Raw genomic sequence first — 13,228 nt, forward strand, 5'->3', positions numbered from 1 at the left:
ATGTACTGGCTATAAACTGAAAGTCCCCATGACCCCTCCTCAGGTTCAGTCATTTGCTGAAATGGCTCACAGAACTGAGGAAAACTACTCACTAGATTACCAGTTCATTGTAAAAGAATATGCCTCAGGAACAGCTAGATGTGAGAGATGCATAGGGCCAGATATATGGGTAAAGGTGTGGAGCTTCCATGACCTCTGCAGGCATGCCACCTTCTTAGCACCTCCACATGTTCACCAGCCTGGAAGCTCTCCAAACCCCAAAGTTGGCATAGCCTTCATTACATAGGCATGATTGATCAAATTACTGATCATTGGTGATTGAACTCAACCTCCATCCTCTCTACCCTCTCCAAAGGTTGAGGAATAATACTGAAAGTTCCAACCTTCTAATAACATGGTCAGTTTCCCTGGCAAACAGCTCCCATCCTTAGGGGCTTTCCAAAAGTTATATCATTAATATAAACTCAAGTGTGGTTGAAAGGGGCTTGTTATGAATAACAAATGGCACATTTACTGCTCTTATCACCCGGGAAATTCCAAGAAATGGGGATGAAGATGACATACATATTTCTTTTTTTTTTTTTTTTTTAGATTTTATTTATTTACTCATGAGAGACACACACACACAGAGAGGCAGAGACACAGGCAGAGGGAGAAGCAGGCTCCATGCAGGGAGCCCAATGTGGAACTCCATCTCGGGTCTCCAGGATCACGCCCTGGACCAAAGGCGGCGCTAAACCACTGAGCCACTCGGGCTACCTGACATACATATTTCTTATAATAGATCACAATATCACAATTCTTCTCTCCCTCTCTATGGGGTGGTCGCAATCTGGCAGCATCTCTCAGCTACAGGTCACACACAGGTCCTCTGAGGCAGTGCTCCTCATACTGCTCTTAATCCTTCCCTCTTCTTCTTCCTCTCCGTTCCCCCAACCACCACCTCTCTCTCTCTGTCTCTCTCACCGGGTCTATGACTGCTCCCTTCCCAGTCATCTTGGGCTTTAGGGTCATAAAAGCATCACTCTACTAACTTCAATAACTTCCCTACACCCTTCCCACACATTTGCAAATAATTCCTCCAATAGCTTAATCATGTCTGCTGTTTACTCTGGGGACCCTGACTAATGAGGAGTTTCTGATTCTTCACTGTCAAAAAAAGAGTCCATCCATCCAGCCTGCATCCCAGATCAGGCAAGATAATCAACTGAGAGTCTCAGTCAGGACCAGTGACAAAGGGAGAAAGTACACTGAGCACTTCAAAGAGAAGGAACATAGTAGAAGGAATTGGTAACACCAAAGTCAGGAGGCTGAAAGAGCAAAAATAGGATACTACGTAAGTCAGTTATCAGTAACAGCAGAGGAGTAGTGTTTTTAGGAACTGGGTGTTCCAAGGAGGAACCTCTGAATGGTTAATGCTCAGTTCCCTAAAGGCAGCACAGTGGGACCAGTGCTAACATCCTTACAGGCTGGCTCCAGGTTGGTGCTGAGTCTGGCTAAATGCTGTCCCCTAGGCTGAAGGACAGTAACAAGAATGCAAACAGGAAGGAGTTTTCCTCGCCCTTCAATCTCCTCTTACTCTCCCAAATTTGCCTCCCATGGGCAGAATCTCACACAAAGCCAGTTGGCATAAGTGTCTTAAGACCTGAGTCTGAAATTTCCCAGCCCACCATCAAAGATCAGAGTATGAAAGGTGGGGCTGAGGAGAAGATGACAGTAAATAACCAATATCTATGGGTAACATAGAAACTGTAGTTATTATTGTTATCCATAACTGAGAAAATTTAAACAGAAATCCATACCTCAGAATGGACAACCTGTCCCAGTCCTTTCCCCAGAGCAGGTTTAATAAAATCAGCCCATGATTCCCAAGCTTACCAAGGTTTTAAATGTTCTTTTTTTTTTTTTTTTTTGGTTTTAAATGTTCTATCTATACAGTGCTTCCCCCAAAACAGCAAAATGCCCCATAAATTGCAACCAAACCTCCCAGACTCCTTTTATAACTAGAGCAGCAGTACATAAATTCTTTCTCATACCATAAGTGCCAGTGATGGTCTCAGAAAAGATGAGTGCCACCAAGTGTTCAGTGTCTAGAGCATGGTGATGTGTTGGGGGAAGCACGGGGTAGATTAACCAATGTCAGCCAGAACAGGGTCGCCAGCTGGTGTGCTCCTCCTCCAACTTCCCCAAATGCTGAAGGCTAGTACTTCCCTCAACACACCATCCCCAATGTGTTAACAAGTAAAGCACTCAGTCCAGTACCCCAAAAGCTGGAGACCTATAAATTTCTGCAGATATCAACTCCTGCATTAGAGAGCAATGATTTTTGAACTATTTGTATCAATGTATGCTTTTCTGTTTAATTTTTGTGAATACACTCTGATATAGAACCCCAAATATAAATAAAACTGATAAAACTGGTTTGCATCAATTGGAATGGGAGGCTCCAGAAACTGGCCTGATGTAGCTGTGGCTCCCACATATTCCCCTAGAGTTTCCTGGGTCTCTAAGAAGCTGATTTTGATGCCTTAGAACTACAGCACTCTTGGTAAAGTTTAGTAACCTCTGACATTCTTTAGCATAGCTATAAAAGTTTATATGCATAATTATTCTCAATATTCGAACTATCAAAGGCTTTCTTCTCAGCACATTTATATTATAATCCCACGTAGAAATTCTTCCAGTTTCTCCTTTAGACACACTCATCATGTCACACACAAAACCCTAAAACCCCATTGAACAACACATGTTTTTATACTACAGTATTCCCAAAGATCTCCAGACTCAAGTAAAATGGCAAAAAAAAAAAAAAAAAAAAAAAAAGTTGTATTTTGGAACTGTGTGTGTTACATAGCCTCTTCAGGAGAGTGGCAGGGGCTGAGCTGCTCCTTCATTTTCTGCAGCCAATAGGGAACATGGAGAAGAGAATGATGCTGGATAGCATGTCAGTGCACTTGGACTATATAGTGCCAGTATTCTGCTTGAGGTAGTCCTTGTATTTCTTCTGGAACGTGCTGCTGTACAAAACCCATGACGGGATCAGGCTCAGGAAGATCCGCTTAAATAGACAAAAATATGAGTGTTTGTGGAAGAATGAAGAACAAGCAAGTTAGAACAAAACATCTCAGTGTATATTCATCATCTTTAAAAATATTTTTCTGGGGCAGCCTGGGTGGCTCAGAGGTTTAGTGCTGCCTTCGGCCCAGGGTGTGATCCTGGAGACCCGGGATTGAGTCCCACATCAGGCTCCCTGCATGGAGCCTGCTTCTCCCTTTACCTCTGTCTCTGACTCTCTCTCTCTCTCTCTCTCTCTCTCTCTCTCTCTCTTTCTCTCCCTGTCTCTCATGAATAAATAAATAAAATCTTTAAAATATATATTTTTTTTTCTGACTGCTGAACTTAAGTCTCAAAATCCCTTAAGCACATGCTAAATTAAAAACTTTCTCAACAAACAAGGTTTTCTCAGAAACCAGTCACCTGTAGAATCAGAACTGAGCAAATTCTAAATTAAGAGAACTCTGCCTCCAGTAACACTCTCCTCCCCTTTCTCCTTCTCTCAGCAAGTACTCTTCTTCCTGGTGCTCAAACTCCCAGTGTCTTCAGGTTCTTTTTACCAAGGTTCTACTACAGTGAAATTCCAGAAAACAGTTGGAAATGCTTTTATCACCTGGCACAATAGCAAAGTATAAATCAAAACATGGAGCATTTGCTTGGAAAAGCTGAGGTGGGGGGAGCTTTGAGGAGGACTTCAAGTCAAGGCATGAATGCTTAGTTGGATTCACATCATGCAGTAGACACAGGCATTGGAAGGTTTCTTGCCCTCAAATCACACCCATGTCCTCTAAGACAGGTCCAGGCCTCCAGAAGCAATTATTTTGTCCATAGTGTAATCCTGGGCACCCAACATTCCTCAACCTACCTACTCCCCACCAAACAACAGAATTTCAACCAGAGGAAAATGTGGGCTTTTCAGGGAGTGTTCCTATTCTTTAGACAGCTGAGATTCTCAGATCATTGCATTCATTGAGATATTTCAAAGCAGGGAACCAAAGATGGCTTCTGTGGAAACAAAATAGAACCTTTCTTCCTCTAGCCAAGCCAATGAGTGAATGCAATTTTTTTTCCTCAAGGACTTCATTTTTCTGCTCTTTAGAGCTTTTTAATCAGCAAAATCAAGTGCTTTCATTAGCTTTGCCTTAAACTAAATGTTTTGGCTTAGTGAAGTCAGCCATAAAGAAAATAAATTAAAATTCCAGGTCCCTAGAAAATGTTCTAAAAGGTCCCTTCTTTCATCCCCATTGTTGTTTACCTCCTCCCAATCTATAAGGAGGGTGTGGAAGACACCAGGAAAAGCATGGCATTGGACAAAGGTGAGCTTAAACCTGAGCTTCACCGTTACTCATCCAGTGGCCTTGGGTAGCTGATGTAGCTCTGAATTTTGATTTCCTCAACTGTAAACAGGAGCCAAATGACCTATCTTACAAAATTATTAGAAGGACTAAGTAAAGTAACCTCAGGTATCTACATTAGAGGCTCCATTCCAGCCCCAGTTCCTGTCCCAGAACTCCTTGGGAGTGAAGAGCATGCTGTCTTTTTGCCTTGCCCTTTTGTAATAAATACAAGGGTTGCTTGCTTACCAGTCAATTCTTTTTTTTAAAATATTTTTTCAATATTTTATTTATTTATTCATGAGAGACAGAGACAGAGAGAGAGAGAGAGAGAGAGAGAGACGCAGAGACACAGGCAGAGAGAGAAGCAGGCTCCATGCAGGGCGCCTGATGCAGTATTCGATCCTGGGACTCTAGAATCACCCCGTAGGCCAAAGGGAGGCGCTAAACCACTGAGCCACCCAGGGATCCCCCTTACCAGTCAATTCTACTTGATTGCTCATACCTTTAGATTCAATAATCTTTTCTAAACTCCAAATTGGCATTAATAATTTGTGTGTTCTCCTTGTTTTTTCTTTTGCTTCAACAAGCATAAAGACTCTTTTGCCTAGTCTGTTCTCAGCATCTATTTGCCAGAAGAGATTTGATTTGTTGCATAAGAAATCAAAAGAGAAAAGCTAAAATTTTTTTCAACTTTTGACCTCTAGAATTGCATTATATAGCAAGATGATAACCTTGCAAGCCAGGCTACAGTCTCAAGAAACATTTTCTAAATACTGATGGATTCCATCAACATCCCAGAGGGTGTGTGTCCTTCTCTATGTGGGCCTAGGCTGGGTGGAAGACAGGGGGGTGGGGGGCCGGGGTTTCAGGTGAAAAATATGAACATTTAATCAATAAATAAGAATGGCACTGAGGCCAAGGGAAGAGATATTGGCCCCATCCTTTGAGAGTACAACCACAGAACATTATCTCAGCATGGCAAGAGAGGAGCTGACATTCCAGTGTGAGTCAAGTCCATGCTGATGCTAATACAGAAGTGAGAGCCAAAGGGCCTTTATGAACCAAAGCTCCAGAAGGACCTTAGACCTGTGGCTGCTTGAGGGAAGTAGCAGAGATTCAAGGCCCTGCAGTCATCAGTAGCTGGGAGTTCATTGGCCAAGCCAAATGGATAAAAAAGGTCATCACTCCCCATAGCCACAAATTAGCAAGGTGCACAACCACCAGCTGGATGTGGGACATTGACACACATACTTAAGGACCAGCAGGAGGTCATGAAGATTCTTCTCCCTGATACCATCTTACTGAGAAAGGCAGGAAAAAGGGATGCTCCCAGAAAGATTGAACACATTAAGTAATAGACAAAAACACATTTCCTCAATATCCAGTTTAGAATACCAGGTCAAACTAAATTTAAACTCATTGGACATTCCATTAATTTATTTTTCTGCCATGCAGCAAGTGGTAATCTGGAGAAAGACCAGATCAGCATAGGCAAAATCAAAATCTTATATTCTTTCTGCACGTCCACTTTATAGTATGTTAAATTGGTAATGCTGTGCATTGTTGAGGTTCTACAGTAAAAGTAGCAAGGAATCCTTTAAGACAATTCAGATCTTGTAGTCTTCAGAAGTCCCAGGGAGTAACTGAATGCTTTGGGAAGATTTAGCATATTCACCCACAAATCCTTCTGAGAGAGAAAGAGAAGGGGGAGGAACCTAATTCCCATGGCAGAAAAGCACATGAGGCAGAGGACAAAGTTGACATATGTAGGGAAAGTAATGATCTGTCTAAGATTTTTTGACACTATGTGTGTTTGTTTTCAGTATCAGTGTGCAAAAGTCAAGTCTACCTTTGTTTCACATTTGTGATTGCTTCTAAAAGCAGCATACCATATGCCACTGAATTTTATTTCCATATTTGATGGAGTTCATGTTGTGCTAAAGCCAGCTTGTACTTGCTCACAAGAGCCAGTTATGCACATTCCTAAACTCAGAGGCAGTGATAACGCAATGGGAGCTTGAAATCAGTCATGGGGGCAGTATTTAAAGCATGGAAATCAGCAAACCCTACAAATCAAAGTGTTTGGGGTTTTTTTCCCCCCTGGAGAGCCAGATACTAAAAGATTTCTTAACACAGGGAGCCAGAGAAGACAGCAGCAATCAACTCCCATCCCTACCCAGGAAAGGTCCCTGTATCTTGGTCTGCCCTTCCCAAGAGCTCGGGAAGCCACCTTACTTTCTGAGGAAAGAGGTGAGGCAGCCAAGGGTGATATTTGACAACTTGGGGGTTATGTATGGGCTGAGCACCCAGGCCTCCAGCTTTTCCCCTTTGCTACACATGGCTCTTTCACTGGCTACATTACTGTGTATCCTCGCCACGAGAGGACGTGGTTGATGGCAAGGAAGAGCTCTGCTAGGACAGCCTGCACACCGCCTCCTGTGCTTTAGGAAAGAAGTTACCAGTTACCAAGATTTCATGCGTGAAGCAGCCACAGGTTTCATCTCCAATCGCGACATAATTCAGTGATTCTTTTACAAACTCATCAGCAGTCTTGGTTATCATGTTGGTGTTTAGGTACTTTGTCATTGGGGTTGAGATAGCATATGGGGTCAACACCTACAACGGGGAATAAAGGCCATCACACAGGAGCCATCTGCCCACCCCTGAGAAATTCACACCTACTGTAACCACCCCTTAGTTTTCCATCTCTGTTCTTCCTACAGAAAGCCTCAGGATCTCAGCTGACAATGGAGCACTGAAAAGTGTAGAACTGGCATAGGGCTGTGAATCAGAAAAACTGGTTTCTGGCTTACCTTTATCACTAAGTCAAGCTGAGCCCTTGACCACACACGTCAGGTGGCTCAAATGTACACAGAGGGACTGGGGGCATGAGTTAAGCCTTTGAACATGGTTGCCAGACTAACAGTAAAAATGCAAGATGGCTAAATTTGAAATCCAGACAAATAAGGAAAAAAATTTCAGTATAGTATGTCCCAAGGATTGCATCAGATATATTTATACTAAAAAAAAAAGTTATTATCTGAAATTCAAATTGAACTGGATGTCTTGCATTTTATCTGACAACTTTAACTGAGAAGTTTACTTCTAACACGTTACATGGAGCCAAAGTTGGAGCAATTTAAAGCTCTTTGGATTCCCACATTCATACTTCAGTTAGGAGCCAGGAGTGGCACGTACCTCACAATCTTTCCTGTTGTGGTAAGAAAAATAAACAATCACCCATTGTGCCCTGCAAATCCAACACCATCAGTAGAGACAGCAATAATTTTCAAGATTTAACTGTGAGTGTACCTTTTCCACTTCTAATAGTCTGTCATAAAACTTCTCCCAAACAATAATAAAAATGTCTGCAAATTGTTTATTCCAGGTTCCAGAAAGCACTTAAATCTAACTGTGTTTCTGAACAAAGCACAGGTATGTCACGGACACCTCACGACATCACTACACAGCCTACAGATGCTGTGACAATGCAGCTCTGTGTCCAGCTAGGTAAGGGCATCTTCATGATGGCTCTGCCATCATAGGTGAAAGGGGAAGCCAGGACCTCTTCCCAAATGCTCAAGAACCGCAGTGTGGGGATCTGTGTGTCCCATCCCAGCTGAGCAGCTCCCAAAGTACACTACCACCACCCCCCACCGCCTCTTCCCAACGTGGATGGATTGCTCAGTTTTCTTTTGTTTCTTCTCCACAATTCCTCCAGCTAACCCCATCTCCTATACCTGGGTCAAAGAGTAAAGGGTGGTGAGACAAGACCCTGATATCTGTCCTGGTGCTCACTCACCCCACCCCATTAACTCCTCCAGGGCACGGAGGAGAGCTGTGGGGCACAGTTGCCCCGGATGGGCATAGGATCTCATGTGCTGTCATCCAGAACCTCCCTCCTGGCCTGGCACATACAGCCTGTCCCAGACTCCATGGGGAGCCACACCTCCTAGTCCCAAGGGCCCAGAGCTGTTGACCTCACCTGGATAATGATCCCTTTCCTTTTGTATTCTGCTTGCAGTGCCTTGGAAAACGTGCACACAAAAGCCTGGAGCAAGAAGGAGAAAACACAGGACGGGAGAGGTAGCTTTGTCATCATTCCTCGATTCCAGAGGCCCTGCAGGGAGCCTACCCACCCCACCATTAAGACACAGCAGCTGGTCTGATGGGAGCCAGGAATTGACTTCTGGGCCTGCGAGGAGCCCCACCAATGAGCAGGAACACCCATGTCAGGATAAATACCAGCCAGGCGCCCCTGCATGGAGACAACCCTTCCCCAGGAGCCCTGCCTGTCTTCTCGCCCAGGACATCCCCACCTCTGAGGGTTTGTTTTTATGACGAGGGCCTGGGGACACCTGGCTGGGCCTCAGGACAAAGAAAGCTACCATGTGTCTTGCCCACAGCAAGAAAGCAGGGCTGAGGGTTGGGGCGAGGAGGTGAGCGGACCCGGGGCCCCGGGGACGCACTAGTCCGGGTGCTGGCCAGGGGCTCCACCAGCCCCGGCAGTGCTCTGGTCTAACAGGGCTGCTGAGCCCTGCACACAGAGGCCCGGGGCATCTGCCCTTGGGGCGAATCTGCCCCCCAGCTTGCCAGACGAGCCAACGTCCAGGTGAAGATGCCAACTGGGATAAACCAGGGGAAGGCAAAGAAGGAAATTTGGGCTACATGCTGGCGCTCACCTTGGAAGCTGAATACATGGAGTACAGAGGCCAGGGATAGAGGGCCACCCCGGAAGAAATGTTCAAGATAAGCCCTTTCTGCCTAAAAAACAAAGAAGTGAAGTTCTGAATGTGTTGCTGCCTGATCCCACACATCCTGTGGAGAAAGCAAAGGGGCTCCTGGGACCACTGGAGTCCTTCCTCGCTAAGCTCCCATGTGCACCACAACTTCTGCTCCCCAGAACTGCCAGTGGTGCTTCCCTACGGCCTGGATTATGACACTGGTGATGCCACCCAGTGCTCTGCGGACACCATGGGCTTGGGACTGGAAACGAGCTCTGCCACAGCGAAGATCCCCCCCAGAATGCCAGGGACCCACTCAGCTCAGACAAGACTCAAGTGAGAAGGGACCCTTCTTTCTCAAGTGGGACCACATGAGCTCAAGATCCCTTTTAACTCCTAGAGGTGACCCACACCAGGACAGATGGCAAGTGAAGAATCCTGTCTGGGGTGGCATTTGACAGTCCATCATCTGCTCACCCAGGAACCCACACCTGAGTCTCCAGGGATCTTACTTAATCCTTTTCAAATTTGGTAACTTTAATTCTTCCCAAATAGATGAGTTCAATCTGGAAAAACCAAGAAACCCCAAATTACACTATAAGGCCAAGCCCCTTCTTCCTCTAGGAAAGATCAAACTGTCAACCATTTGCATTTAATGAATACCACATGAGAAAAACCAGTTCCCAAAGGCATGTTGTAATAGAGTAATAAAACCATGGACTAAATAGAGACACCAATAGGTGGCGATTTTTACCACAAAATTTGAGTAATAACAGGAGCTGGCCTTCATCTCAGGCCAACCTCTGAAGTTTCCTTTATGTTCAACATGAGTTAATATTTTTAATACAATGTGTGCTGAAATGGCTATTCTCTTCCTCCCGTAGATGCTACACTTGACCTTCAAATATGCTTATCTGTTTGCCAAGCTGGCCTGGTCCAGAATGTTACATTTTCTCCTGCAATCTCCATGTCCTTCATGACAGTTTTACCACTGCTTAAAGCTGCAGCCGGATGAAGCCTATCCCCCCACCACCTGCACTCTGTCCCAAGTGCCCAGATCAGCTAACTGCCCCGCCAGGGAGGCCATGCAGCTCCATGCTTTTTTCAAAAAAAAAAAAAAAAAAAAAAAAAAAAAGACCTTACCTTGATTCCATGTGTTTCAGAATTAGCTGTGTCATCTATAAGAGAAGGGATAGAGTTAGGCCCTCTGACAAAGGAGCTGAGTATCCAGTGGGTGGGGGCTTGGGGAAACAGGTGCTGGAGGAAGCCAGGAAAAGAGCTTAATCTCTCAGGTGGCCTTGAAAATCTGCTGATACTTGTAGGAGGTAATTCTGGCCACACTGGAGTCTGACTACAACCCACAAAAGGCAACCTAGATAAACAGCACACTGTTAGAGGCCTCTGGTTTCTTCCCCATAAAGTTAAAGTCTTCTTGGAAAATGAGGGCTGTGAAAATTCATGGAAATTGGCTTCCAGCCATGGGATCAACATTGAGGTTCCCCAGATTCTCATCATTCTGGGAGATAGGCCTGAGTAGGTTGGCCATCATAAACCTCACCATGAGTCACAAGTGAGGGGACGTCAGGAAACCTAACCAGTGTCCATGAGATCTCACAAACAAGGCACGAGCTAAAGAAGGATATCTCTTCAATCCAACAGCAGCCATGTAAGCAGTTTGCTGTTGGCCTGCAAAATAGCTCCATAGACAGACCAGGTCTGTCTGTCCATCGGAAGTACGCAGTGTTGATAAGTCCCTCCCATGTGCCAACTTGCTGGCCCCAGAGAGTTCTTCCCTGCTGGTTCTGGAGCTTAAATATCCCAGTACAAAAGCTTTTCACTCCATAATTGCAAGACACCCCTTTTAAGAATTAAGGAAGAGGCAAACCCACAGACTGAAATGTTCTCAAATGTACAATTAAGTGGCATTGGGCCTTCCCTCCAGAGCAGGTTTGAGAAGAAAGGATCCAAACAGATGGGGAGGCACAGAAAAGTAAAGAAGACTGAATATTTTGCCTATTTTTCCATATTGTCTGGGGGCTCTGCAGGAGCTTCTCAGTAGGCTCAGTCCCCACCATCGTCCCTACATCATAAGGCAGGCTCTGGAGCCCAACCCCAGGGCCCTCTAGATAATATTTCCACGCTCTGGAGCGGCAGCAGGGGCAGAGTGTTAATAGACTACCTCCTGAAATACTGGGTTTTGAAGGAGGCAGGAGAAGCATGAGGACTAGGTCCTGCTGTCACCTTGCCCTTGGCTCTGCCCGCCTCCTGAAGGGCATGACAGGGGCACTGTTGGAGCACACCAGCATTACCTCAATGCCTCCCCACAAGTGCACTGGTCTCACTGAATGAATGATCCCAACAAAGAGACAACGTTGGACTTTGTGAGTCTCTCCTCTGTCTCAAAGCTCCCAAAATTCAGTCTCTTACCCCACCTTACCTTTGCACACAAACTCATTCCCATGTTCCTGCTCTTGACTATTTCGAGATGGCTCCTTCGGGGTAACTAAGTGATGCTATTCATGCTTCCAACCAGCATGGCCATCTGAGGCACAGTGACTTACACAGCTAATCTTCAATGGGTTTTCTTTGCTATTTAAGGAAATTAGTGTCTACCAATATATATAAAAAAAATTTTTTTTAACAAATCAAAGCGATTCTCAGCTACAGGAGTCAGAAGGTTGTCAAATACATTTGGGAAATTTTGTGACCAAATGGACCAAGCCTGAAAGATCAATGTGTAAAATAACATGAAAGATTTTAGTGGTAGGGCAGGAGACAACAGTTGGACACATAAAACTTACAATTACATCAGCTGGGGCTGTAAAAACCTACTGATTGCTCAGCATAAAAAGAATGTATGTACCAATAAAAACAAAGCAGGAAACTATAAAATAGCAGTATGCTTACAGAGGAACGATCAATGGTAAAAATAGTTTTTGTCAGCTCAACTCACCCACCTGAAAATAATTTTACATTGGTTTGTTCAGCACTCATCTCTCTCCTGTTAACAGCAACCTGCTTTCCTTTGGGAACCCAAGCCTCCTCTGCCAGGCCACACTATGTTCAGAAGAGACCTGCTGCTCCCCAACTGGGCTCCCAGTGCTGGGAAACCAGGGATCATACCTAACTCACTACTGCAAACCAGAGCGGTCACAGGGCTACCAGGCACAGTTGTGAATGCTGCATACTGAGCAAGGTGTCCAGCTGTGGGGGTGACTATCAGTTGAAAGCTCAGGGTTCGCTCACAGGCGGTGAGAAGAGCTCTCCCCATTCAGAGGAAAGGGAAACATTGTGTTCACACAAAAGCGTCATCTATCCACTTGTAAGCAGCACCTTTTCCCAAATTGTCCACCCAGGGGGGTTCCTTTTTCTTATGCTCTCAAAGGCACAATATAGGACAGATTTGTGGTAGTCATGCCTATAAATGCCGATGTGGCTGATGCAAATCAAAGAACCTGATCAGCACCTGACACATCTCTCAATCCAACACTCTTTTTTTGTTTTGTTTTGTTTTGTTTTAAAGATTTTATTTATTTATTCATGAGAGGCCCATAGAGAGAGGCAGAGCACAGGGAGAGGGAGAAGCAGGCTCCACGCAGGAAGCCCGATGTGGGACTCCATCCCGGGTCCCCAGGATCACACCCCAGGCTGCAGGCGGCGCTAAACCGCTGCGCCACCGGGGCTGCCCCCCAACACTCTTTGAACAGCAGATGAAGAATCTGAGTTCAAGGGTGTGGAAGGAACAGCTACACTGCCCAACTAACTAGTAGTTGAGATGAGCTCAGAATGCATATGAACTTGAATTTCACTTCAATAAATATTTATTGAACATTAGAAGTCCAGAAAATCCAAGCCTGGCCTTCTGTCATTTTTCCAAACTGACTGAACTTTCCACTGTTAACAAGAACTAAAACTAGAGGAAACTAAACCACTATTTTTTTTTTCAAGTTGCCCTGAAATCCTGAATAAGTTTCAGTGTCATCAGGCCTAACATGTTCCAATGTGTGACAAAACTGGATGCAAAAATAAGATTCAGATCCTCTGGAGAATAAGTTTGTCACTGTTTTCTTGATGAAAACAGAATAAGACAATTAAAAGACCACTACATGGCCT

The 13,228-nt window shown here is 44.8% G+C and overlaps 1 protein-coding gene across 2 annotated transcripts in view; it reads right to left on the reverse strand.

Annotated features, from left to right (window-relative positions):
- Positions 1 to 567: 567 nt before the first annotated feature.
- Positions 568 to 13,228, reverse strand: part of HSD17B3 (hydroxysteroid 17-beta dehydrogenase 3) — a 37,069-nt gene continuing 24,408 nt past the window's right edge. For both annotated transcript variants that reach the window (XM_072763904.1, XM_025984235.2), the window contains 5 exons: positions 10,259 to 10,293; positions 9,074 to 9,155; positions 8,377 to 8,442; positions 6,858 to 7,007; positions 568 to 3,058 (listed from right to left, as the gene is read on the reverse strand). In XM_072763904.1, coding sequence (XP_072620005.1) covers positions 2,960 to 3,058; positions 6,858 to 7,007; positions 8,377 to 8,442; positions 9,074 to 9,155; positions 10,259 to 10,293 — 432 coding nt within the window. In that variant the 3' untranslated portion in view covers positions 568 to 2,959. The remainder of the gene's footprint in view (positions 3,059 to 6,857; positions 7,008 to 8,376; positions 8,443 to 9,073; positions 9,156 to 10,258; positions 10,294 to 13,228) is intronic.

The sequence above is a fragment of the Vulpes vulpes genome, chromosome 1 (assembly GCF_048418805.1).
Source record: "Vulpes vulpes isolate BD-2025 chromosome 1, VulVul3, whole genome shotgun sequence".
Taxonomy (NCBI): Eukaryota; Metazoa; Chordata; class Mammalia; order Carnivora; family Canidae; genus Vulpes; species Vulpes vulpes.